Here is a 26,832-nt window from a genome sequence, read left to right on the forward strand (position 1 = left end):
AAATGCTTTGTTTCTGAATGAATCAGTTGTTTGAATGAATTGGTTGAATCTCAATGACTCACTCATTAACAGTCACTTGCTGCCACCTACTGGCGGTTTTAATTTCACATTTCGACTATTTCATGTTTTAAGTTATTTCAAATATCAGTATTCAACGTTTTATGTTAAAAACAAAACATTAGGCCTATTTATGCATCTGTAACTGCAGTTTAAATGCATTCTTGTTCGCTTCCAAGATACATAAACTGTGTAAATACATCTAAATGCTAATTAGATTCCAGAAATGTTTTCTTATGTTGGAATGACACTAAGTACCAGATGAAGTGCTTCTTATTCTTACCCACAAATACAAAATGGAAGAAAGAGGTAAAACTGAACACAATCTTGCTACTCAAGCTTTGTATGAACATTTTTTATATATATATTTATTTGCTTCTTTTCCATTTGCATTTACTTGTACTTTTACTTTCAATGCTTAAGTACGTTTAAGATTTTAAAAAATACTTTTCGTACTTAAGTACAATAAATATCACATACTTTAAGACTTTTACTCAAGTAATATTCTAATCGGTGACTTCAACTTCTACCAAAGTCATTTTCTGGTAAGATAGCTGTACTTTTACTTGAGTATGGCTTTCAGGTACTTTATACACCACTGCAAAAGATATTGTGAAGAATATTGGTAGCCAAACAACTGACAGTAGCCATAGACTTCGATAGCATGGGGGAAAAAAATTCTATGGCAGTCAGTAGCTACCATCAGTTGTTTGGTTACCAACATTCATCACAGTATAATCTTTTGTGCTCAGCATAAGAAAGAAACTCGTATAGGTTTGGAACAAGTGGAGGGTGAGTAAATGAGTAATTTTTCAGTGAATTATTCCTTTGACTTTTGAATTAATTTGCAACATGCAAATATTTTAGGAAAAATGTGCTCTAAACCTTTTCCTTTAAACATCTGGAAGCCAGTACACTCACTGCAGTTCAAGCATAGCACTTTTTCTAATAATATTTATAATATTTTCTAGTAAATAAAAGCTTGATTAAGCTCTTATATCAGCCTGTGTCTGTTCATTTATTGAACTGAAGATGCACTTCATTGTCAGAGTGTGAGGTTTAAATTGTACATTTAATTATTGTTTGGCAAACCTGATTATTAGTAGTTCCAAGCATATTTATGTAATGTCTCTCATCACTTTTATTTTTTTGCCACAGGATGCTCTGAGGAACGGACTCGTTGCCACAGAGGTTCTGATGTGGTTCTACATCGGCGAGATCATTGGGAAGAGAGGCCTTATTGGCTATGATGTATAAATGTGGACTGTCCTGTTTGCTTGTTCTCTTTGCTGAGCTTTGTCTGTTTTCTTTATCAGATTCTTGGAATCCAGGAACTAAATAAATAAATATTATTAAAGAAAGAACAGCTTTCATGCTGCTTTAATTCCAGTGGGTTTTAATGACTTGTCAGTGAGTGTACCCAGGAGAATGTTATACAATATTGTTAAATATTAGTCTGATAGATGGTGGAATTCATGGATATACACAACATAATCAATATCCTTTAAAATCTTTCCTTTTTGTGTTAATAAAAAAATTGTTTTACCAGGTCAAAGTGATTTTAATGCAGTTGTGGGGGGAAAATACAAAAGCTGAAAGAAAAATGCATGTGCATATATTATGTGTGATATAGATTTATCTTGGTTTATATACAAAATTATGTAATAATTGACATTTCTTCTCGCTCCTGTTTTTCTGATAGCATCCGCATAACATTTCCCAAGTATTTGTGGAACTCCTGTCGGACATCTTCAGGCTCTTCCTCAAGATTTGAGTGAATGAGCGGCAACTTGTTTAACTGTGGGGCTACACAGAGGATAAGTTAATTAGGTTTAAAAATGATTAGGCATATGTAACTTTAAGAAATTTTTGAAGGGGTGTTCAGAAAATAAATTTCCTTTTCATTCAGTTTCAAACCAAAACACAAATAAAAGCACCTTACAATGATCTGATGCAGCTAATGCTGTAGTGAGGGTACGTTACCTAATGGTGGACGGGTAGTGTCAGCCCCGCTCCCTGGTTTATGATGTGCTATGAGCAGACACTGGGCCTCTTGTAGACCCTGAGAGAAGATGAATGTAGAGTACCAGGTCTCTATTTCCTTGAGATGACGGCGCACATCTGGGTTAAACACAATAACTACTCCATTGGAGTCTTTCATCAAAGCTGACCAGCATGATTCAAACCTGTGCACATACAATTCTGAATGAATTTACTCAGGAAACAGGAATTGTTTGACAAGTTAAGTCTGGTTCAGAAAAAGGGTCTACATTTGGTCAACTTACTTGAAATCACCTGCACAATCCCATAGTTCCACTTCACATGCTGAATTTTTGTTGCCATTAGATAAATTGTGTGATTCAAACTCAAGTATCCTAAAGATGGAAAAATGTCGTATTTGAATAGACAAAAATAAAACTTTTGGCCAGGCAACAAACATTTATACATGTTGCAACATTTCTTTAAAAAAAAAAAAAATCAACCGACCTTACTCCTTGTGAAGGGCTGTAGTCAGCTCCGATTGTCTCTGTTGTGTCAGATAGAAAATTGGCCAATGCTGTTTTCCCACACTATCAATATGAAATGTGAAAATCAGTGATCTACACAAATAAATAAAGATACACATACATACATACTATCAAACGATTTACCTCGCTAGGTCCAATTAATAATATTTTCATCTTGAACGTATTAAAGTATAGAGAGAAAAAGGCAAGGGAGAGATTTTCGACTAACTTAGAGACCTATTTTTTTCTAACCTAGCTAGCGAGCTAGCTACTAAAACAACAATTTGACATTTCTATTGTGATAAAATAATATTAAATGAGATGTAAAACGTTTGCTTAACGTGTCAAATCAGCGCGATCTACCGTCAGACACAGAAAGGCAGCTAGACGAAGCGCACCGTGGGTTAGCTCAAGGCTAACATAATAAACAACTCGTTTCCAAGGCAATTATGCAGAAGGTAAAACACGGGTCGCAGATTCGCTTCGCTAACCTTCATAATTTATCTTGCGTACATTAAAAATAAATTATTTAAAAAGAAATCCCAAGAACGGTAGAAAAAGGTATTAAATTCGTTTAGTTTTTAGGCTATATAAATAACTTTTTAAAACAACCCCTTACAAACAGAAACCAAACTTTTAAGAAAAATAATACAAGGCTTTTGGACAGTTGAACACTTCCCTTGTCCACACAAATGAGCAATATTGTCACACGATATGTGTAACCTGTCACAACCTCTTATGTGGGAACCTGCTATTAAACCCGCCTATTATAAACGTTTAAATTTATGAGCATTAAAGGCACACAGTGTTGCCAACTAATTTTCAGGGGAAGTTGCTAAAAGTTGTTAAATGACGTTGTGATGTCATTGCGTGATGACGTCATTACGTAATCACGACGCAAAATTGTGTCACTACATTAAAAAAATATATTTTTATGTTAATTTAGATTTGTTCGTAAAATAATATAAATGCATAATATAGTGTTAAAATATAAATAACTTTTTTATATACAACATTGAATTATTGAACACTTACACATTTTTGAACGATTACAAGTTTTTTTATTAGCTAGTAAACTAGTAAAACTACACATTCTGAACAATTATAGTTTTAAGCAGTGTATTAGTAGTCAGTATGCTATGAAAAATTGCTAAATTTAGCAACAAAATTGCTAAGTTGGCAACACTGAAGGCACAATAAGTAATTTTCACCGCTAGAGGGTGCGTATTCAAAATAAACAAAGAGGCAAAGGCTTAGCTGCCATGACTGAGTGTGGAATCATGGGAGTTGTCGTCTTCATCCCCACAGCCGACGCAATCCGACGGGGCTCCGGCAGAAATCATGTTCATGTAGTAGAATGAAGCAGGGTGAGGCCGTCGAAGCGAAAGAGGCCGCTGAACGAGCGTGACACACGGCTCGAAAGCAGCGGAGTTTTTATTATGACACTGACAACCGCTTCCGCTCCTTCCAGTCGTGCCTATGTGGGGGGAAAAAACAGCGCTGTTTTATCATACTAGATACATTTGAAAGTTCTGTTATTATGCTACTCTGTGCAGTCGTCATCGGTCTATTAAAACGCACAACATATTAAAGCATCTTTGGTGTTTCCATATTTTCTACAAAACAAAACCGGAAATCGAGGGGTTATGACGTCATTAGCAGGCGACACAATGACACTGTGGACACGGTCCATGTCACTAGTTAAAATTGCTTATTTATCTGGATTTAAACATTATTCGAAACATTTGGGATAGTGTAAGTACACAACAAGTCAGCAAAATATATAACACTGTTCTAGTGGTTTTTGGATATTTTAATTTAAAAAAAATCTTACATATTGTGCCTTTAATGCAATTCATGAAATAGCAGAAATGTAAAGGCCAAACAATATAATTATTGGACGAAATTCACACAATCTAATTCAAGCCATTTTGGTTTATTAAACCAACATGTAGTATTTGAGGTTGTCCTAAACATGATCCTAAAAGTGATTTCTAAAAAAGTTGTATTTCCTCTTATAGCCACATGAGGACACTAGTCATCTGCGTCTAATATCCGCCATGAAAGAAGCAAATTGTCCACAGCAGGTTGTTGTCTTTAAAAGGTGTTTACAAAAATAACACGCCAAGGTGAAAAGCAGAAAGCAGGTTTACCAACTAAACCGGTAAGTTGACACAAAGTAAACTGTTAACCTCAACTATCCAACAGTAGCTCAGTAAAAAACCTCAGTAGCTTTAGTGTGGTAAAGTTGGTTTTATGTTGGACATTCACCGAGCAAATTAAGGGACTGTCTCAAAAGTGCATGAACATTATTAAAAAAAAGATATGCATCCCAAGATTCGAAAACATGCAAAGCAAATAAATGCAAATAAAATGTAAAGATGTGAATTACGTGGAAAAACATGAATGGGAGATTCACTTTGAATTGTTACATTGTTATTACATTGCATTACAACATTTTCTTTTAACTGGTAGAAACAGGAGTTGATATGGCATCTGTAATATATTCAGTAACACTTCTAACACATCATACATGACTTTAATTTTGGAAATATGATTTTGTGTATTTTTGGTGAATTTTTCAAATATTCAAATCTATATAACTTCCTGGCCATGTGACCTGATGATGTCACACCAGTTGTGATATCTTCACACAATCCTGACACACATGTTCCACCTGTGATTTCCTTTTGGAATAATTTGTTTGCTAACCTTAATTGGAAAAAAATCTGGTCTCTACAGCAAAAATTCTTTCTCACAAACAAAGTTAAAGAAATTTATTTTAAGCTCATACACAGGTTCTACCCTGTAAAGAAGTTTATACAAAGATTTAAATCAGACATTGAGCTAACATGCACTTTTTTGGTCATGTCACTACATTCAGAAGCTTTGGGATGATATTGGTGTGTTTGTCAAGTGTAAGATTTTGCCAGGCTTCTCAGTACATATGAGAAACGTTATATTTGGGTATTATGACTCAGACCCCACAAACGAAAATAACTGTTTTGTTATTAATTTAATTTTTCCCCTAAGCAAATTTCACATTCACAAATGCAAATTTTCCGACTGTAAACCTGTCTTCTCTGTCTTCCTAAAAGAAATGGAAAATTATTTGAATGTAATTTTAGTATCTAATAATAAGAAAGCTATAAGGACTGTTAGGATTTGCTCTGCCTTTGATCTCTTCATGTGATCATGTTTAGATGCCATTTTATTTTTGTGTGTGATATAATGTGATGTATGCTTATTCTTCTGTATGTTCCCGTTCTTTGCAATAAAAAAAAAAACATGAAAAAAATAAAAAATCCTGACACACATCATACATCACTTGGATTTTGGAAATATGATTTTGTGTATTTTTAGTGAATTGATGAAATATTTAAATCTATATAACTTCCTGGTCATGTGACCCCAAGATCATGGTCATGTGTGTACACACACACACACACACACACGCACACACACACAGTGGTGGCTAAAATGATTAGAACACTAGTATTTCCAGCAGTTAAAAATGGTTTTAAGTCAATTATTTCTATCTTTTGCTATAGTGTGTCAGTAGGAAATATCAGTTTACATTTCAAAACATGCCATTAATTGTAATAATCCAGTGAGATTTTGGTCTGACAACAGCCAGTGCTCCACACAGAGATCTGATCTGATCATCATCCAGTCTGTCTGGAATGACATGAGGAAACAGAACAAACTGAGACAGACTAAATCCAGAAGAATTGAGGCAAAATCTCCAAGATGCTTCAAGAAACCTACCTGCAAAGCTACAGTACTTTTAAAAGTTTTAGGCACGCGTGTAAAAATGCTGTAAAATAATGTCATAAATAGATTTTCTTTATCAATTAACTTCTATTAACTAAATTAAATCAACATTTGGTGTGACCATCCTTTGTGTTTAAAGCAGCTTTTGCCCCTCGGTGCACTTGCGCATAGTTTTTCCAGGTAGCTTTGCAGGACCTACCTTGAAGCATCTTGGAGACGTTGCCAAAGTTCTTCTGGATTTAGTCTGTCTCAGTTTGTTCTGTTTCCTCATGTCATTCCAGACAGACTGGATGATGGTGAGATCAGATATCTGTGTGGAGCACTGGCTGTTGTCAGACCAAAATCTCACTGGATTATTACAATTAATGCCAAAATGAATGTTTGGAAATGTAAACTGATATTTCCTACTGACACACTACAGCAAAAGATAGAAATAACTTAACCATTTTTTATCTGCTGAAAATACTAGTGTTCTAATAATTTTGATTGAAAAACAAAATAACTATTTTAAAACAACCAAAGGCATATTTCCACAAACAACTGCATGAGAGTTGTTTGACAAATGTGTATGATTATAATACAGTGGGTGTTGCAATATGAGGTCACATGACCAGAAAGTTATATAAATTTGAATATTTAAAAAATCCATTAAAAATAGACAAAATTACATTTCTAAAATCCAAGTTTTTACTATGTGTGTGAGGATTGAAGATATTACAACTGGTGTGACATCTTGGGGTCACAAGACCAGGAAGTTATATAGATTTGAATATTTGAAAAATCCATAAAAAATAGACAAAATTACATTTCTAAAATCCAAGTTTTTTATTATGTGTGTGAGGATTGTGTGAAGATATTACAACTGGTGTGACATGGGGTCACATGACCAGGAAGTTAAATAGATTTAAATATTCAAGAAATTCACTAAAAAATACACAATATATATATATTTTTAATCTAAGTTGTGTACTATATGCTGCATGTATATATAAATACATTGTGTGTGATTTGAGCTTTTTCAATAAAACAACCACATAGTTAAATAAATGTATTTCATTAAGACATGCAGTTTACTTACATATTTATAACAGATATAATAATCATTTAAAAGTTAAAAATCATCTTAATCTATTTGCCAACATAAACTACACATGTAAAAGGATCACGGTTTTAGTGTTTTTTATGGAATAATGCACATATTTAACCAAGTTTATTGTGGATTTTGTGTAACGGAGGCCAGCGGGTAAGTGCTGTGCAGGTAAACCTCACTCCCCTGATCTCAAGAGACGCACTAGCGACTGACGTTAGAGGCTGCAGTCTTTAGCCTCCTTGTTAGTGCGTCCGCCTCCCATGCCGCAGACCCGGGTTCGAGACCCACTCGGAACAAGAACGAGGTGTGGCGGTAAAGACCCGGGGGAGAGGGGTTACATTTGCACTATTGAGACACTCCCTAACTTGACGTGCGCAAGCAGAGATTGTTGTGAGGACTTTTTCACTTCAGAGGTTTAAAACAATTACATCATCGAGTAATATTATTATTAGTTTTAATATTATGCTTTTAATTGTGATCTGAACGAGATACAGCATCCATGACTATTATGCGATTACAAATAAATTAATGCTGAAGTAAAGATCGAATATCTAACGAATGTCCAACATAAAACCAACTTTACCGCACTATAGCTTTCAGGTTTTGTTAGTAAACATAACAACGCCACTAAAAGTTTCAAGGCGTAGTTCACACAAAAATTTAAAATTGAAAAAGTGACGCTTTAGAAAGTGTGTCAGAAATCGTACCATTCTGGGCGAGTTCTTTTTCATTCATAAACTTTCATGTGTTTGATTCGTTCATATTTGTTCATGGTATGATGCATTAGGCTTACTTAACTCCTGCAGTTTACATACAAATACTTTCACCCCAGAATGTTTATTTAAGCAACATAAAAAAACTTCTTGTCAAAATAAATGACTTATTTTTCAACTTTAAAACTTGATTGAAATATGAAGAAGCCATTGATAGTGTTGCTTTATAATGTCTTTTGGATACACACATGTTGAGAATTCCATATAATATTAACTGAAATTTTTTTTTCTTTATTTAAGCCTTTATTTAAGAGAACATTTATATTGTTTGCACATAGAATCATTACTAAAAAGTTAATTATTCCAGAACCTGCAAAAATTGAGACGACAGCTGACAAATGGCATTCAGCATAAAAGACAGAGTTAAAAAAATATAAAATCATAGAAAAAAAGAGCAAAAATGTCTCTCCTTCACTTCAGATTCTTCATGAAAAGCACACATTTCATGTAGTGTTCATTTTAATTGGCAGATCTTGACTGATGTGCCTACCCCAAACCCAGGATAGAGGGGCTCAGTAAATGTGGTCTCGAAACGATACAGACGTGTCATGGTCTCACTAATACTATAGAACGCCAACACCCCTGCAGAGTGGTCCAGAAAGACCCCTATTCTCGAAGAGTGAGGGCCGCTAACAGCCTTGTCTACCCTGTTGTGCCAGGCCGAGTACCCTGTGTCAGAGCAGAGGAGGCTCCAGGACTTATCGTTGTAGCCTAGCAAGCACAGGGAGCCTTTACCCTTACGGCTAATGTCCCGATAGGCCACTCCGATCGAGAATTCCCCACTCCACTCAATTTCCCAGTAGAAGCGGCCACCTGACAGAGCTTCACGACACAGCACCTGGGCAAAGCTATCAAAGCGATCTTGGTTGTCTGAGTATGGCTGCGGGTCTCTGGTTCTAATCACCTTTCTGTTTCCTTCAGATAAGTACAGCTCCTTATGCGCCGTGTGTGGGTCTAGTCTCAGCTGACAGTAGTCTGGAAACACAAAAGGTAAAAGTTGCTTTTAACAGATCTTTGTATACCTGTCTCTGTATGTTTTCAAATATCTACATCTAATAATGAAAGAAAAAATTATTTGGACTAGGAACAATATTAAAATTCTGGGTAATACAACTAAGCTGATGAATAATTTCATGTTGTGGCTGACAACTAATAAATGGCTGATATCAATTTCGTCCAAAATAAACTGAAAATGCTGACAACTATGATCAGTCAAGTTATAAATGCCAGTCAATTTAGGCATCACAAGCCATCAACAATGTGCATTTTGAGAAATAGATCTTTATTTTAAGATTAGTTTAAGATAATATGTAATTCCATTATTAGTGTTTTTAAAGATTAACTTTAGGTGTTAAATGTAAAAATGGAGAAAATGAGCATGAGCAATAAATGTCCAGTATATTTTTAATATCTACCGATGACCAATATTTGAGTATTTAAATATCAGGATTTCTAGATACTTACATTTCAGAAATTCAGATCTGCTCCTGGGTTCTGCAGGAGGTGCACTGTCCACTGTATGAACTTCTTTAACTTAACACAGGAAGGAATTAAATGTACATTTTAAAATATATTCAAATAGAAACAGTTCATTTACTTTTTAATAATATTTTACAATATTACTATTTTTCATTTTGATCAAAGAAATGCAGCTTTGTTGAGTATAAGAGAGATCTTATACAGACCCCAAACTTTTAAACAGTTAGTTTTCTCATGCATGTTTTACATATTGCCATTTTTAGACTATGTTTATAGCTTATATTTGCACCACCCATATGTGATCAGTGTAAATCAATATACAGTGTAAGTAAATTTGTGTTACCTCTGGTAGTTTTCTCTTTGGTGCGATTCTCCACAGTGTACACTGGTACTTCATTCACTGTTATAAAACGTACACGTCAGGAACACTTTATTTACAATACATTTCTTAAACAAGAAATTCTAGATTTGTGCCAGCAGATCTAAGTAAGGCACTAAATCCTGTTGTTTCAAATTCTATTAATAGAATTTGCGCTAACTACTTCATCCAATCAGAATAGCTCTTTTGTTTATCATTTGAATTTTGCTCAGTGAATTGGAAATGAAGTGGAGGAACTCTAAGCCCTGTTTACACTCTACATGCAATCACATGACTTCCTTGCTAACTTGAGAATGTACTGTAAAGTGCACTCGGTACTAAAAGGCTTGACTTGTCAGAGTTAAAGACTGATCTGTTTAATTGTTGGTTATTCCTTTAGGACTTCAAATTATTTTACAGCTGGCCCAGAAATTATATATTTTGATATACTGTAACAAAAGTGCACAATGTGGCTCTTTAGAGAGAAACTAGTTCAGCTGTACACTTTACTGTCCAAGTTCATATAAAATAGAGGGCAGTGTGTTCAGAACAGCAAGCAAGGGCAAATTCACCCGACAACTATGCCTGTATCTGATGTACGGTGCATTGTGTGCTCTGACCTGATTTTGAGATCTTTCTCAGTTCGTCTCTGCCCAGCTCCTCTAGCCTCTCTTTGATCTCAGCCACAGCTTTCCTGGCTGCACTGAAGGAGAAGTCTGGGTTCAGAGACACTCTGGGTATGAAGCCGTCATCAGTCGGAGTGCAAAGATAATTGAAGTTCTGTTTAAAAAGAGAGAAATCTCAGTGCATAAAATGTAGAGTATAATATTGCAAGCCTCGATTACTAAAGGGTAACTCTGTTAATCTAAATGTCTTTTAAACTTTCATGTGATAAGGAGAATCTTACAGTCATTTTTTTTTTGTTTTGATGCCAAAAAGTTTGAAAATTATTTTTGATACCTTGTGTGGGACCCCCTTCCTAACATATAATATAGTATATAAGGTCCCATTTTTACTGCATAAGGGGAAAAAACATGATATTATGTAAACTTAAATAAGTAGCTTTTGTGTGGATATTGTAAGCAAATTAAAAAAGTTTTTTTTCCTCAAACTTTTTTACAGACCCCCTAGAACCCTCTTTGTCCACCTGGGGATCCTCAGATTCTATTTGGAAAACTCCTGTCCTTAAGTACCTGTAAGAAGTGGATGTGATCCTCAGTGCTGTAAAGCTGTTTAAGTCCAGTCTCTTTCTTCTTCAGTTCATCTATCTCCTGCTCCAGTCGCTCCATCAGCCCCTCCGCCTGACTGAATGCAGCCCTCTCATTGATGTTGATCAGTTTGGTGACCTCTGACCTCATCCTCTCAATGGACGTGATCATCTCATCAAACATCTTCTTGCTTTCGGTCATTGCCCTTTGTGCGGAGCTCTGCGGTAAAAAGGAGTCAAGTTTAAGAGTGTCAGTTCATTGTCCATTCATTCAGTAGGAAACTGTTTGTCTCTTCGTTTTCGATTTTGCAAGAATAACGTCTGGATAAGCTTTACAACTCAGTAAAATTACTCAAACTGCTGCTGCAGTTAACAAAAAACCATGTATCAGCATGTATCTAGAAGACTAGCATTGGATTATCTCATAAAGAACAAAAGAACAATTATGGCCACTTTCAAGGACTGTTTGCGTTCCCAGATTGAAACAGTTGCACACTGACTTAACAGATAAACGTTATTGTGCCATTTCACCTTTGCCCAGTGTATTCGGTTGTTCTTATTTGGTCTAATATATTATGGTGTGACTTTGATATGAGCAGTGATAATAAAATGAACTGTTACAAATTACAATTGAATCTAAAACATACTTTGAGAGAATCCACCGCTGTCTTCAGTTCTTCCAGTTCTTTGGTCCTCTGCTGGCATTTTTGTTTGATCTCTGCCTGGGACACTCCAAGAAGCTTCTGTCCATGAAATAAGAGAAAACATACCTTAGTCTCTATTGACAGATTAAATTAGAATACAAACATTTTATTGTTATTGATGGCCAACTTTGATAATTCAGTGGATGTACAGCTATATAATACAACACTTCCTCTCATGTCACAGATCTTCATGTATGTTAATTCTATGTTACGCTTTTTCCTAGAATTTGAAGAGCCTGCTTCACATGGATGCCTTTATCTTTGAAAAGAGAGGGGAATGTTAATCACGCCAGGAATGTAAAACTAGCTGGGTCTGTTCGCCGGAGAGACATTTCAAGGTGCACACGCTCGATTCTTTAGGGTAAGAGAAGGGGGGCTTCAGAGCAACCCCTTGCCAAGCTCACCGAACCATTCTTCAAGATAAGCTTGAAGGAATGTGGAGAATCTGGGGAGGGGGTGAATAAAAGTGTGTGTGTAGTGTGTGCCATGGGACATGAGGGCTTAAATCTGGGATTCCCTACATTTAACCGAACAAACAAACCATTCGCAATTAGTGCCTGTGATAAGTATTAGATTACAGATATAATTACTGTATCTAAACAGCACCCGTGACAGTTCAGTCAAAACAGTACAAAAACACATAAACTGCTGTGCTCCCTGTTATTAAGCTTGTTCAGTACTGGTGAATTGAAGGAAAAGCTTTGAAATCTTAAACCTTCCTTCTATTCAGAGCTCCAGTATCATCTGGCCAGTATCTATAAATAGTTTTGGTGAGATGTTTGTTATTACTGTCCTAATAGTTATTTCATACAGTGACTCAAGTTGTTTTTCAAGTGAAACTCAAGTTTGAAGAGGCGGTTGTCAACATTTCTTTCAGCTATACTCATCTGCTGAGGTTTATGATGACTTTGGGTCAAAGTGCAAAAAGCAGTGTGCTATTTTTCTCACTCGTAGCGCGGGGGGAGGTTGAGGATGGTCAGTAAGCTCCCGCCTGATTTTCTTGAGTTCACATTCCTTGCCTCTCCCTACGCCAGAATCCAGACCTGCCCATCTCCTGTTGCTCATAACAGTTATTTTTTCTCTCTCACAAAAACAAATCTTCTCAGAAACGTGGCCAATTTAGGACAGTGATTAAATCAAGTAACCTCTGAGTTGTCCATTGTAAGGGAACACACCCTTTTTGTGACTCCTATAGTTTGGGAGTTGTATTGGAAAACTATATCTGGATGAAAGTTTCACTAACCTCACTCCCTTTCTATCTGTTTAATCATCATCTCCTCCCTTTCTTTTCCATATTTCCTCATTAGTTTTTATGTAATGATCTGGACCAGCGTGTTTGCGATAACACAGAACTGGTTATACGGTGTATCTTCATGGCTTCTTGGCAGCTTATTTTGAAGAAAACCTCTCTTATACAATCTCAAGAACATTTTTTGTTCATTAATATAATCATATACATAAACAAATTCAACTTGTAACCCCACAGCCACTCTACCCCATAGCCTCTCCTAGTAAAGTTTACTCAAGCAGTACATTTTCCTTACCTGTTTTTCACCCCTTTCTGCTTCGGCTGAGACTATGTCGTGTCCCTTATGCTCGCTGACAGTACAGAGGGCGCAAATACACATCTGGTCGGTACGACAGAACAACTCCAGGCTCTTCTGGTGCTGAGGGCAGATCTTACGGTCCAGGTTCCCCAGCTCATCCACCAGTTTGTGCCTCTTGAAGGTGGCAGACTCATAGTGGGGCTTCAGGTGCTTTTCGCAGTAAGAGGCGAGGCAGTTGAGGCAGGACTTGACAGCCTTGAGCTTTTTTCCAGTGCAGAAGTCACAAGGAACATCGCTAGGGCCAGCATAGCTTCCATTCGTTGGAGGTGTTAAGTTCAAGCCGGTCTTCTTGATCTTCTCTGCAACTTTGGTGAGAGTGGCATTCGGCCTCAGCACAGGTCTCTGGGTGAACGTGATCCGACACTGGGGACAGATGTAGATGCCAGTGTAATCAGCCTCGTTCCAGTAGCCACTGATACAGTCCATGCAGAAGCTGTGACCGCACGGGATCGCCACGGGGTCCCTCAGGAACTCCATACATAGAGGGCAGCTGAAGTAGTCTGGAGACATTTGCTCAGTCATATTTTCTCACCTTATTCAAAAACCAAGCGTCTGAAATGTTTCCAAAAGAGAAAAAGGAGCCAAACGCTGCCTGGCTGGTGTTTTACTACAGACAGCCTTGGGTTTCTGAATTCCACAGGTTATTAATTAAAGGAAGCAAAGCCCTCCTCTTTGTACTGAGGGAGTGTGTTGGCGAGAGAGAGGAAGGGAGGGAGACAGAGAGAGAGAGAGAGATTAGAGCACTACCCAGCTCTGATAAACAGGTTGAGCCAGGAGTCTTGAGAGAGAGAGAGAGAGAGAGAGAGGGTGAGGGAGGGGCCAGGGGTGGAGTGAAAGACATTAAAGGAAAAAAGGTACAGTTCAGAATGAATGAATTGTAGTACAAAGCAGGGGCATCCAGGATGAAACTTAACATGAAAAGCTCTGTTTCACACACATAAACTGCTTATCCATTAGCTGAAGGACATTTGCATCAGTTACTTTAAAACCACAGTCGGTTAATAATTGGCCTTTCTTGTTTGGCTTTGATATGTTGCAAAGCTTGTTTTTTCATGCTTGCTTACTCTCTTGCTTTTATTTAAATATTATTGGGTTCAATGCTTACTGCAGCTGAGCTTAGTTAAATAATGATTCTTCTGATATTAAAATTAGATTTAATATTACAATTTTGCTTATTTAACTTTTTAGACGTATTTCCTTCTGTAGCACACCTATTTGATATATATAATATGACATATAAAGTTCTCACTGTAAAATTTATTGCATTGAAACCGACTTTTTTACAATACAAGGGCATGTGGTACTCCGCTCACTGCACTAAACAAACAGTAGTAACTGTTAGTGTGTGAGGTGAGTTGATCTGAATGTATGAACTAAGGCCAGTTGAACTGGATTGGGTGCTGCAGACTTGAAAATATGTCATCAGTTTGTTTTTCGATGGGTGCGGCAGAAAAAAAAAGAATGAACAGTATTTAGTTTTTTTTTAGCATATTTCAAACCTGTAGAATTTTCAAATTTCAAGTTTTCAGAATAGTTTGTACAGATATTTGCACACTGTTATTGCTTTGGCACTGTCTTGGCATACTACTAGATATACTACATATATACTATTTGCGTTGTTAATTGTCACTAACAATACAGGCACACTTTGTATGTCCCAGAAGCAATACAAAGAGTTCCAGGACATTAAATATGAAGACATAAAATTAAAAGTTATGTAATTAACTGCAATTAAAATTAACCTGCAGTTTATGAAAAGTGTGCAATATATGATGTGAGCATGAGTCACACACCGCTTTTAAATGCTGTGCGGCACTTTTACAGATACAACTTTGAAACAGAAAGGGCAAAATTGGCAAAAAAACATGAGTATAATTTTATAAAAATTACAATGAATAAATAATATACAGGGTAATAAAAAAACTAGAATGTCTTAAAGGGATAGTTCACCCGAAAATGAAACTTCTGTCATCATTGACTCACACTCATGTTGTTCCAAACCTGACAGACTATCTTCTGTGGAACAAAAAATAAGACATTTTGAAGAATGTTGGTAACCAATAACAGTTTTGGTGACCTTTGACTTGTTTTATGTTTTATGTTGATATTTTCCAGAACACTTTCTTTCTTTTTTTTACTATTTTTGGCAAACTATCCCTTTATACTTTCAGACAGTATTAAGACCCATTTTAGGGATACTGGACATTTTGTCAGAAGTTTTTTAACTTATCTGTAAAATTGTCTTTGTTTTCCTTTAGGGGCGTTTGATTGAAGATGGTAGACCCCCACCCAACACCCCCTAATGATTTACACCTTGGTCTCAAGTGCTGTATACATTAAGAGTCTCAGAGGTAGTTTCACCTATTTTTCTACTAAATATCCTGTGAATCTGGAGGGGGCAGGGCATGAAAGAACTTGGGCTAAGTTTTCGTAGGATGTGATATGCCATGTGACTTCTGTCACCACCTGCAGACTCACCTGCAGTGCTGATGTTATGCAACCAGCAACTTATTAGCTCATGCCAAAGAGATTCCTTCTGACTGTAAAGCTTTTTCTGACTCTTTTTCCTGGAAGTGTTTTGGGTTGTGTGGGAGAAATCCAACTTGTGGTTGAAAGGAAAACACATTAAATGTGGCTGGTTTCTTTTTAATTATTGACATATTTTTGTGTATTTCTGCTTTAGCCATTGGTCCAGCCAGAGCCCAGATGACGCCACACTGAAAGAAACCAACACCTATTACATTTTGATTGGTTACACAAGGTCCTGCCATCAAGCTCTGACCCAGGCACAAATCTTGCATCACTTCATAAATAGTTTCACCTCTCTCCTTATATGGTCTTCTCTCTGATAAGCTAGTTTCTCTTCCCCTTTTCCCAGAGTTGAATAGATTCCAGAAGTTACGGTGCAAGGTATAGGCTGTGATTACTCATTAACTCAAAAAGCTAGCATGCTAGTGTAGGCCTCTAATTGCAGATCTGACATCAGTTTTTGCCGTTTTCTCCAGCTGCAGCATGATTTTAAAATGAAGGAACTGGCCTATTCATGGACTGTGAGCCCTCATATTGTTCTCATGGTCTTCATAGTTCTTAAAGAGGAAATGTTGTAAACCATACAAAAGAAATGAGTTCCTTTAGCACAACCTTTATTGTTCTCCACACCCTCATGTTGACCCTGCCGAGTTCACGTTGGTTCACGAGGGAGCTTTTTCCTATTGAAGGAGCTGCATACTTGACTAAGCCTGTCAGAGGTTTTGTGTTTCCTTGTGTATATTAAGGGTCAAAGGACAAGTTTCATTAAACTACCTGATTAAGGGGTGTGTGGCTGTTGGAGGATGACAGAGTAAGTCTGGAGAGTGAGTGTTCATAGGTGCGTGTTGTTATTGTAAAAACCAAGGGGTTGCCTCTGTCCATCTGATTGGTCAGTGCATGGAGTGCGTGGAAACAAGGTATTTACAAGTGCTTCCTATGAACAATGGTCACCTTTGTGAGTCTTGGTGGCTGAAAGGCAGAGAGAGCTGTATGTGTGTGTGTGTGGGGGGGGGCGCGTTGTATGTGTTTGGTTGCTCACCTGGCGTATTGCCAAATAAAATTAAACAGGCTGTGCAGAATGAAATTCTCAAAAAGCACAAAGGAAGATCAGCACTCAAAGGAAAGCATGCAGGGAGCTTCAATAGTACATTAAAAGCAATAGTAATTTAGCTTCATGTGAGTTCACTGCTGACACTGATAAATTTGCCTTTGCTTGACCCTGAAGGAATATATGGGTAAGTGATTGTATATTAGCACACGATAATTGAAATTATGTCTAAAGCCGAAATATTGCTTTTCTTCTTTTGCTTGCTGTAAAATTCTTATCACTATGCTGATGTACAAAAGGTTTGTGAAATACAGTCTGAGTAGGCTGAACGTCCAGCTCTTTCTCAACAAATAAGAGACAAACGATAAATTGTCAGTCACTCTATTGTTGTGATACACTTACGTCTACATGTTTCTTTACAAATGTGTCACTGTGGCATGACAGGCAGTTTCTGTTAGAGAGATCAGGAAGGACCAGATCATAAATACTCTACATGCAGTACAGTGTACACTGACCACACCACACTATTTTGTGAGATATATTATAGGAAAAATAATTTTATATTAGAAAAAGTATTTTTTAACAAATTGTGATTATAACTTTTTGAAAAGATTTGAAACACTGCATGGAAAAACAGTGATAGACTATTCTTAAAGTGACCTATCATAACTATTGTTCCAAGGTTTATTTTAAGACTGCAAATGATCTCTGTCATAAAGTTCCAGTTATCAATTGATCAGCTATTTTGAGCTGAGCACCTTTAGAACTATGACTTAACACCACAATATGACCACTGACACAGATGATCCAGAGTCAGACACGTCATTAGATTGGCTGCAGACTCTCCTGCACTGTCAGGCCACATGTCCTGCTGAAGTCTGGATATTCTCTACAACAGTGGAAACTTTCACCTTTGCAGGCCTCTCTTGACTTGCTGTTATCTCACTTATCAGGTCTGGGTGCATTCCGGCCAACATTTTTACTCTCGCTGTTGAAACTTACAAGCTGACAGCCATCTTAAGTAAGAATAATCTTAAGTGTTAGTTTGAGATGGGCATACAATAAATGTCCATTTGAGTACTTGATTTTGGATATTGTCCAATTATGTACAATTTCCAAAACACATAAAATGGAAGTTAGAGTAAAATTAAACAATCGGCTTTGGTCAAATAAAAGGAATGACTCAGATTTGGTGAGGAATATGGGGGTGGATTTGCAGTCCCAGTAGAAATGTTCTAATTAGCTATTCACCACACTGAATGTGAGCCACTGCAAACTCACTTCCACTTCCTGTTTTGCAACAGAGATTCCTGGAGCTTTGTGGATTGTGCCGTACAGAGGATGTATGCTCTAGAGAGATGAGAGAGGCTAATCTAAAACAAACACTTATTTCCATCCACTTTGAGCAACAGGAATAAATGCCTTTTCTTAGGAAAATGGGTCTGGTATTGCTGGAAGACACATCAGCTGCTGTTTCATTTAAAGTTGCTGCTGTAAATTTAAAAATGTGCTAAATTTTGTGCGCTTTTTTCCTGCGGTAGACTATTAAAAACATTTGAAATGGTAGTTGGCTTTCACCGCCAGACTGAGAATGGCCAGATGGGAATCTGTAACTCAGTGTGAATGTGTGTGTGTTGCTGCACACTGTTATTTTTGCTCCCAAAGAATTTTTCATAATTGAATGAATTGCAATTCTATCTCAAACTTTGATATAATCTACAAATTTACTTTGTTTTTAATCCCTTCCCTGTACGGGAATGTCACATTTTCTACACGCATTTATTTTGTCAATCAAATTTCTTGTTCAGACTTATTTTTAGAATATCCACCATCACCCTCAACTCCACCCAGTGTCGTGTTCAGCTTTTAATTTAAAAGAAAACATACAAAAACGTAGGCTAACAATTAAAATAACATAACAGAAAGTGTGTTTGTGCATGTTAGTCACTTTTTCAGTTGGAATAAAATATTAAATGTTGGCTTATACATTGTCTCGTATTTTTTTTTTAAATTTTAACAATTTTTGTGAAAATTTTGAGTAGATGTTAGATGTAACAGCTGTCTTCATGCTCCAATCATCTCGCTCTCACCTACAGTACTTAGATGCACAATTCAGATATTTGGAGGTTAAAGGGCTCTTAATATAAAACATACTTTCTTATAACTCAAAAGTCTTTCAAGGAGGAAAAATATGCAAAGTACACTCATCCTCCCTCCAAATAAAGTACCCTCCAGCTTTGATGGTGTGTGCCAGAGGTCAATATATACTTGGTCTCTAAGCACTCATCCACCATGGCAGCTCCTATGCAGTGGAGCACTATACCCAATGTTGAACTGTCTGCAAGCATGCAGCCCCTAACACTGTTCAGAAACACTCTAACGATGAGATCATGGCTTGCCACCAGATGTAGTAGTCACAAGACAAGCTTTTTTATTAAAGATAAAAGAAATGCAAGTGTACGTGATGCAAGAGTGCTTTTTCTGGGGTCCTGCAACACTCAAAACAATTTTATGCCCTAAGATCATACATTTCATTCATGCTTCTCTTCATCATCCATCATTTCCATTGACATCTGATGATACATGTTTCTTCTTTCTCTCAATCGCTGTCCTCACCTGTGCCTCAGCCACTCCCCCATTCATTTACTGGTTTCTGCATAACCAGTTTAGCCTCCCTCCCTGTTTACGCTATATAACATGCTGTGGTGGCACTTTAGACTCACTTTTCCTGTCTCGCACACGAACGCACGTTTCCTTTTGTGAGATCTTTAGGGATTTAACCATGTCGCTTGAGCAGGACCTCTGTTACCTCTGCAAGGAAGATCTCAGGGACCCCGTTTCCATCCCATGCGGTCACATTTTCTGCTCTGTCTGTATCAAGACCTACTGGGATCATGCAGACCACACTGGGCAGTACCTGTGTCCCCAGTGCAGGGTCACCTACAACAAGAGGCCCAATCCACGCCGCCTTCAGTCCTCACGCCATTCATCTTCATCCCTCAGAAACTCTGACTCTTTCCCACCGGCCCCTCCGGCTCCTGACTACAACTATGCGGGACCCCAGGACGTGGGATGTGACATCTGCATTGGGAAGAAGCTCAAAGCTGTCAAGTCTTGTCTGATGTGTCTTGCTTCCTACTGCGAGAAGCACTTGAAGCCCCATTACGAATCATCCACCTTCAAACGACACAAGTTGGTCGATGAGATCGGACACCTTGATCGTCAGATCTGCCCGCAGCACCAGAAAGGCCTGGAGCTTTATTGCCGGACGGACCAGATGTGTATCTGCGTGTTGTGTACGGTGAAAGAGCACAAGGGCCACGACATGGTGTCCGCTGAACAGGAAAGGGCGGAAATGCAGGTAAGACTACAAAAAGTGCAATTGTGATCATATTTTTACCAATGGAAATATTACACTGGTGAAGCTGTTATGGCAACAGATTAAATGGCGATAATGACCAGCAGAAGTAACAACCTTTCACCTCCTGTATGCAACAGTGCACCTATTCATGCAAAAAATGACATTCTCAGTATGGTAGATATGCTAGATTGAGTATAAGAGTAGCCAACCCCTCTAAAACAAATATGACCAGTGAGTGATCTCCACCCAAAAAGGAGATGAGAAAACGATCTAAGCTATAATATTGGTGAGGAAGAGTTCTTGTACACCTACATTATTACACAATCACTTGCATTATAGCAATTGTAAAAGAACCCATCAGTTTACATAATAATGATAGAAGTGATAAAGAAATCAATGAGTATGCTTTAAAATTATAAGAATGTTTCATATTAAGTGCACAGAGAGTATCCAAAAGTGACTGTATTGTCATGTGGAAGTGGTTGCGGTGTGGAAGGATGCTGTACTTACAACACTCCTTTGTCATTAATTTGTTGTTTTTCATTATTCATAGCAACGGTTGGGCGCCACCCAAGCTGAGATCCAGGAAAAGATTCATGACAGAGTGAAGCAAATGGAAGAGTTAAAACAGGCTGTGGATGCACTCAAGGTATGTCTGGATGTTAAATATGTCATGTTATAATAAAACAATAAATTAACAATAAAAAAACAGTAAATTATATGAGAAAATAATACAAGATCAACATTAATTCTCTGGTAGGCAAGAATATGTTGCATAAATATTTATTGGTATGCTCTGGTGTGACCAATTCTTACTCGGAAAGAAGCAGGAATGTTTTGTAAATAGATATAAAAGTTCTGAATTTCCAAGAAAGAAAATGAAGCAGAGTTAGAAATAGAATACTGATTACAATTGTTCTTTCAGAGTTCAGCACAACGGGCTTTGCAGGAGAGTGAAAAGCTGTTTGGTGACATGCTTCATTCCATTGAAAGAATGCAACAGGAAATGACCAAACTCATCTCGACCAATAAGAAGGCTGCACTTAACACTGCTGAAGGCCACATGGAGCGTCTGGGCCATGAAATTACTGACCTGAAGAGGAGAGACAATGAGCTGACACAACTCTCTCGCACTGAGGACCACATTCATTTCATCCAGGTGACTGAGAAACAGTCTGAGACAAAATACACATCCACTGAGCACCAGCAGTGTTGAAATAAACATCATGTGGGTAGATTTTAGTGGCACTCCACACAGGATGTATTGCGTGCATGTAAAATGATTTTGTTTTTATGTTGGTTTTTCTGCTATTTCACAGGTGATGGAATACCGTGTGAAATATTTTGTTACCTCTAGAGCCATTAGTATGTGAAAAAATAAGTGTGCAGAGCAATCTTTTGTTAAAAGAATTAGACTAAGATTTGTTCTGTTTTTTATCGCAGAGTTACCATATGCTGATTGCCCAGACTGATGCCGAGGAGCTGCCCTCTGTTACTGTGAACCCTTACTTCTCCTTTGGCACTGTTACCAAAACCGTCTCTGAGATGAAACAACATTTAAGTGAGTTCAGCAATGAAGAGCTGGTCAAGGTGGCAAAGACAGGTATGGTCCAGTTTGACAGATGCAGTCTTGTTTTATTAGCCACTGTCTCATACCCACTTTGAAATGCTCTTTTTGTTCTGTGAGAATGAGTAAATAAATCAGGCTCTCTTGTGTTTATTGACTTCCTTCATAACTCTCAATTCTCTTCCAGTGAACAAAATGCCATTCTGCCAGCTAGAGGACCGTAAGAAGAAAAGGTCTACGAAGTGTAAGTTAATGAAAATGGGAAACTCTAGCTGCCCTGCTGTTTGCTTTGTGCAAAATAGCTGGAATTTTGGAATGGTATTTGTCAAAAGCCAGTGTCGTGCACCAAGAAATTGTTGGCCTGTTGCTAAGCAATGATCTTAAGACTGACTTCACATTAAAATACATATTTATTAGCTGATCTCTTCTATGAACAGCACACACATCATGGATGTTTTATTTTGGCCTTCAGTTAAACATACACTACCGTTCAGAAGTCTGGTACCTTTCAGACGTCTGAAATATTGTTTAAAATAACTTTGTTCTATAAAATATATTTTACAATTTAATTTATTCCTGTGATGGCAAATTATATTTTTCAGCAGCCGTTACTTAAATCTTCAGTATTACATGATCCTTTAGAAATGATCCTAATATGCTGATTTGGTGCTAAAGAAACATTTATTATCAATCTTGAAAACAGTTGTGCTGCTGAATATTTTTGTGGTAACTGATGCATTTTTAGCATTCTTCAATGAGTAGAAAGCCTTTACTGTCATCTTTGATCAATTTACTGCATCCTTGCTGAATAGAAGTATTATTTCTTTAAAAAAAAAACTTTTGAGCAGTAGTGTATATATTCTCACCTCTAACATGAAAGTACCTAAAGTACTATCCAGAAAGTACCTAATGGTCCTTCCTTTTTGGCAGTAACATAATCTGTTTGCTATGAAAGATCAGATTAAAGTTTGAAATCATTGCATGCTTAAAACCTCTCTTTATTGTGTCTCTAGCTGATGAAGTTGACATGTACAAGAGTCCCAGCAACACTCCCCGGACAAGGGATGAGTTCCTCCAGTGTAAGTTTGTTTTCATACAAGAATTTCCTTTTTGCCCAAGACCCGAGGGCGTTGTTGTAGAGATAACATGCACAGGACATAAAGTTCAAGGTCAGCAGAATTCTCACCTCTGCTGATGATTAATTAAAATAGTATATCAATTTTTATATGTTTTGAAAGCTTGCAGAAAGTGCTCAGAAAGCATGCTGGCATTCATCCTGTTAAATGTCAAACTTTAGTGGGAGTAGTCTAACATCATTCCTTACATACTGAGTTTGTGTCCAAGCATATTGTAAGAACGAGCGTAGACTGCTTAGTGAGTGAGTGTATGGGAGAATCATGATAACTGCCATCCCTCAAACATTTCGTCTTTTCTTCTAAGAGCAGTGTGGTCTTTTAGAGGACAAAAACACTCTACATACACTAATGTTCAAAATGTTGGTGTCAAAGAGATATTATTATTATTATTATTTAGAAATAAATGCTTTTATTCAGCAAGGATATATTAAACAGATCAAAAGTAACAGTAAAGACAATTAAAATGTTAGAAAAGATTTCCATTTCAAATAAATGCAAATAAATTCTCTTAATCAAAGAATCCTGAAAAAAATGGATCATGGTTTCCACGAAGTTGTTAACAACCTAATAATAATAAAACTTTCTAATAATAATAAATGTTTCTTGAGCACCAAATCAGCATATTAGTAAGATTTATGAAGGATTATTTGACACTGAAGAATGGAGTAATGGCTGCTAATAATTCAGCTTTGTCATCAGGAATAAGTTACATTTTTTAAATATTTTAAAGTAGAAAATTTTAATTTGTAATAATATATCACAGTATTGCTGTTTTTACTGTATTTTTTATTTTTTTTTTTTAAATGTGGCCTTGATGAGCATGAGACTTCTTTCAAAAGCATCTTATGGTCCTGAAACTTCTGAATGGTGGTGTAAGTCAGAAGACAACTAAGTTAAGTTGTTTGATAGAATATAGAATAATATATAGGGTGTCTTAAATGTGTATCGACACTCTCGGCCCTCTAGATGAGAGACGTTCACGCACCTCTGGCAGAAAGCACCTCCAAATGTCCAACCAGCTCTGAGAGCCAATGTGCAGACTCAACCACTAGGCAGGTGATTTATCCACATGCATGTTGCACCTTACGTCAGGAATTCTGATCTAGGATCAGATTTGTACAGTGGCCGAGAGAGCTCAACATGCTGCAAATAGAAAAAACACCTGCAAATTAAGAAAACAACTTCATCAATTTGACAATGACAACACACGCGCTGCAAATGCTCACAACACAACCAAATAAAGAAACACACTGCAAATAGCCAAAAAACACCTGCAAATTAAGAAAACAACTTCATCAATTTGACAATGACAACACACGCGCTGCAAATGCTCACAACACAACCAAATAAAGAAACGCGCTGCAAATAAAATTCTTTACTTGGTTGTGTTGTGAGCATTTGCAGCACCTGCTGTCAAACTGATGAAGATGTTTTCTTGATTTGCTGGTGCTTTTTCTATCGGCAAGTGTTTTCTGAAGTTGCAGTGCGTTACCGTAGATTTGCTCCAATCTGTTCATATTTGGAGACCATAGCAAAACTGTTCCCAGATCAGGAATCCTATGCTAGGATAGCCTAAAATAAACATGCAATGATGTCCGTCTTGTCATATGCATTATGTTTTGTTTCTTTTAATAAAACTTAGACACTACAAATGTGGCATGGTTGATCTGTAGACACTGCTAACATGATTTATGTGGCCTTTAATTCTTGATTTTAAATTTTTTCAGTTAATAATAGACCTATAAAACCTGTGGTCTTATGAGTCTTAACTTGACCCATGCACATCGACATTTTGAATCAATTGTGGGACTTACTTTATGTGGCGTCAAAGAAAAAAAAAAGCTTTTAAAGCACCAAAATGCAGCATATATGTACATGGATCAAGATACTTGCATGCACAGTGGGCAGAGATTCATTGTCTTCATAACTTCACCTCCCCGTTTGTCTTCACATATTCACGTACAATCTTTAATTCACCAATCCTGATCAGCTCTTGTCTATCTTGTTTATTTTCAAGATGCCTGCCAGCTAACTCTGGACCCTAACACAGCATACAGACAGCTCTACCTCTCCCGAAACAACAGGAAAGCAGCACTAAAGAAAGACCCTCAGTCTTACAATGACAGCAACCAGAGATTTGACTGCCTGCCCCAGGTCTTGTGTAAAGAGCCCCTTTCAGGAGGTGCCTACTACTGGGAGGTGGAGTGGAGCGGAGAAGGAGCCTCCATTGGTGTGGCTTTTAAAGGCATCAAGAGAGCAGGTTACGGAGACTCAGCTCGTATTGGCTACAACCGCAAGTCCTGGAGTCTCTTCTGCTCTGACTCCAGCTACTCAGCTCGACACAACAAAGACCAGGTTGAGATTAACACACCCTACTCTTCCCATATCGGGGTGTTTCTGGACTGTGCAGGAGGCACTCTTTCGTTCTACACCGTGTCTGAGTCTATGTCACTTATTCATCAGTTTAAAGCCTCTTTCAGTGAGCCGGTATATCCTGGCTTCTGGGTGTGGTATGAGTCTGCTGTTACTGTTTGTCAGTTGTAAATGGGTGATATGTGGGCATTACTACAAGCTTTTAAAAAATTAGTTTAAACATTTTTTTTTTTTTTAATGAAAGCCTGTTTACGGTGAAGCTGATTACAGTTAGTGTATTTAAACTGAAGGTTTTAATCTATGATATACCAAATAATGTGTTTATATACAATATTTTTTTTTACAAATTTAAAAAATATTAAAAAGTTGCAAAGAATTCTATAAAATTATTTAAATACGTTTTGAAAATTGTGAAGCTAATTTTCCTAGAATATAGACCTTACAAAAAGTCTAATAACTTTAATGTCATGTTGTGTCCATCTGTGTGATTATACTTTTTAATTAATATGACGTTTAATCAGGTCCAGAATAAGCTTTTTACAGTCTGTCTTACGTTTGATTTATGTGGGTCATTTTATCTGCATTAATGATAACATAATAAAAGTCTCTCACAATTTTTGTTGAAACATTTCTTTGAAAATTTCGAATTTATGATGCACAGATAATGCCTACATACAGTAGAGTAGTTTGCTCCTAATGACAACCTAAGACATATTACAAGAGTGACCTCTGCTGGTTGCAATCACATCTGACTCATCAAATAAAACTTTAAAGTCCGCATGATATCAAAATCGACTTTATTTACTTTATAAGTGCACATTGCTAGTCTTGATGTGAACAATTGCAAGTCCGTGCAAGTTAATCCGCTGAAAAAATTTGTTTGTTTTGGTAATTTTTAATCTTTTAACCAAAATCTGAACATTTAGCCTACTTGCTCTGGAATGGCATTCCTTCTCTGATGACGTCAGTTTGACGGCTTGGGCAGAATATCCTTAGCCTTAAACACACCCCTCCAACCATTAGGTTGCTATGAGTGAGAGACAGAGAGGAGGAGCGCAAAAATAAAACCCCGCCCTCTATTCAATATTCAGTTTCAGATGGAAATACGTCATTACACTGAAATAAAGTCGGCAGCAACTTCCGGTTCACGCGGACTTTGATGATTTATTTTACACTTACAGATGCATCTCAATAAATTAGAATGTCGTGGAAAAGTTCATTTATTTCAGTAATTCAACTCAAATTGTGAAACTTGTGTATTA

At 37.1% G+C, this 26,832-nt stretch overlaps 4 protein-coding genes across 6 annotated transcripts in view; 2 read left to right on the plus strand and 2 right to left on the minus strand.

Moving 5' to 3' along the window:
- Nucleotides 1-1,418, plus strand: part of LOC107664523 (ATP synthase subunit g, mitochondrial-like) — a 3,781-nt gene extending 2,363 nt beyond the window's left edge. The window contains exon 3 of the mRNA XM_016455115.1: nt 1,216-1,418. Coding sequence (XP_016310601.1) covers nt 1,216-1,314 — 99 coding nt within the window. The 3' untranslated portion in view covers nt 1,315-1,418. The remainder of the gene's footprint in view (nt 1-1,215) is intronic.
- Nucleotides 1,419-1,524: 106 nt separating this feature from the next.
- LOC107664522 (intraflagellar transport protein 22 homolog) lies at nt 1,525-3,080 on the minus strand. The gene is made up of 5 exons (XM_016455114.1): nt 2,709-3,080; nt 2,545-2,627; nt 2,343-2,432; nt 2,041-2,243; nt 1,525-1,863 (listed from the first exon to the last, which is right to left on the minus strand). Exons 1-5 carry the CDS (start codon nt 2,736-2,738, stop codon nt 1,715-1,717), a joined length of 555 nt encoding a protein of 184 aa, XP_016310600.1. The 5' UTR covers nt 2,739-3,080; the 3' UTR covers nt 1,525-1,714.
- A 5,247-nt stretch (nt 3,081-8,327) lies between these two features.
- LOC107664526 (tripartite motif-containing protein 16-like) lies at nt 8,328-14,259 on the minus strand. The gene is made up of 7 exons (XM_016455119.1): nt 13,494-14,259; nt 11,893-11,988; nt 11,232-11,465; nt 10,659-10,818; nt 10,024-10,080; nt 9,666-9,734; nt 8,328-9,176 (listed from the first exon to the last, which is right to left on the minus strand). The coding sequence occupies exons 1-7, from the start codon at nt 14,076-14,078 to the stop codon at nt 8,656-8,658; spliced, it is 1,722 nt and encodes a 573-aa protein (XP_016310605.1). The 5' UTR covers nt 14,079-14,259; the 3' UTR covers nt 8,328-8,655.
- A 5,602-nt stretch (nt 14,260-19,861) lies between these two features.
- Nucleotides 19,862-25,866, plus strand: LOC107664511 (tripartite motif-containing protein 16-like). Of its 3 annotated transcripts, none has more exons than XM_016455098.1 (8): nt 19,874-20,494; nt 21,048-21,143; nt 21,420-21,653; nt 21,938-22,097; nt 22,249-22,305; nt 23,075-23,140; nt 24,164-24,253; nt 25,215-25,291. In XM_016455098.1, exons 1-7 carry the CDS (start codon nt 19,916-19,918, stop codon nt 24,220-24,222), a joined length of 1,251 nt encoding a protein of 416 aa, XP_016310584.1. In that variant the 5' UTR covers nt 19,874-19,915; the 3' UTR covers nt 24,223-24,253; nt 25,215-25,291. The 3 variants fall into 3 exon arrangements, with proteins under 3 accessions (XP_016310586.1, XP_016310584.1, XP_016310585.1); XM_016455099.1 differs by having other exon boundaries at nt 24,164-24,249; nt 25,215-25,288; XM_016455100.1 differs by lacking the exon at nt 24,164-24,253 and having other exon boundaries at nt 19,862-20,494; nt 25,215-25,866.
- Nucleotides 25,867-26,832: the final 966 nt, after the last annotated feature.

Source organism: Sinocyclocheilus anshuiensis, unplaced genomic scaffold (assembly GCF_001515605.1).
Source record: "Sinocyclocheilus anshuiensis isolate Anshui unplaced genomic scaffold, SAMN03320099.WGS_v1.1 scaffold403, whole genome shotgun sequence".
Classification (NCBI taxonomy): domain Eukaryota; kingdom Metazoa; phylum Chordata; class Actinopteri; order Cypriniformes; family Cyprinidae; genus Sinocyclocheilus; species Sinocyclocheilus anshuiensis.

What these genes read in the sequence shown, in the direction of transcription:
- LOC107664511 (XM_016455100.1), top strand. Translation starts at nt 19,916, where the DNA reads ATGTCGCTTGAGCAGGACCTCTGTTACCTCTGCAAGGAAGATCTCAGG. An exon ending in AGGAAAGGGCGGAAATGCAG is followed by an intron (nt 20,495 to 21,047) that starts GTAAGACTACAA and finishes CATTATTCATAG; the next exon opens with CAACGGTTGGGCGCCACCCA. An exon ending in AAGGGATGAGTTCCTCCAGT is followed by an intron (nt 23,141 to 25,214) that starts GTAAGTTTGTTT and finishes TTTATTTTCAAG; the next exon opens with ATGCCTGCCAGCTAACTCTG.
- LOC107664522 (XM_016455114.1), bottom strand. Translation starts at nt 2,738, where the DNA reads ATGAAAATATTATTAATTGGACCTAGCGAG. An exon ending in GATTGTGCAGGTGATTTCAA is followed by an intron (nt 2,244 to 2,342) that starts GTAAGTTGACCA and finishes GTATGTGCACAG; the next exon opens with GTTTGAATCATGCTGGTCAG. An exon ending in CACTACCCGTCCACCATTAG is followed by an intron (nt 1,864 to 2,040) that starts GTAACGTACCCT and finishes TCCTCTGTGTAG; the next exon opens with CCCCACAGTTAAACAAGTTG.
- LOC107664526 (XM_016455119.1), bottom strand. Translation starts at nt 14,078, where the DNA reads ATGACTGAGCAAATGTCTCCAGACTACTTCAGCTGCCCTCTATGTATG. An exon ending in GAGAAAGATCTCAAAATCAG is followed by an intron (nt 10,081 to 10,658) that starts GTCAGAGCACAC and finishes GTTTTATAACAG; the next exon opens with TGAATGAAGTACCAGTGTAC. An exon ending in CAAAGAGAAAACTACCAGAG is followed by an intron (nt 9,735 to 10,023) that starts GTAACACAAATT and finishes TCCTGTGTTAAG; the next exon opens with TTAAAGAAGTTCATACAGTG.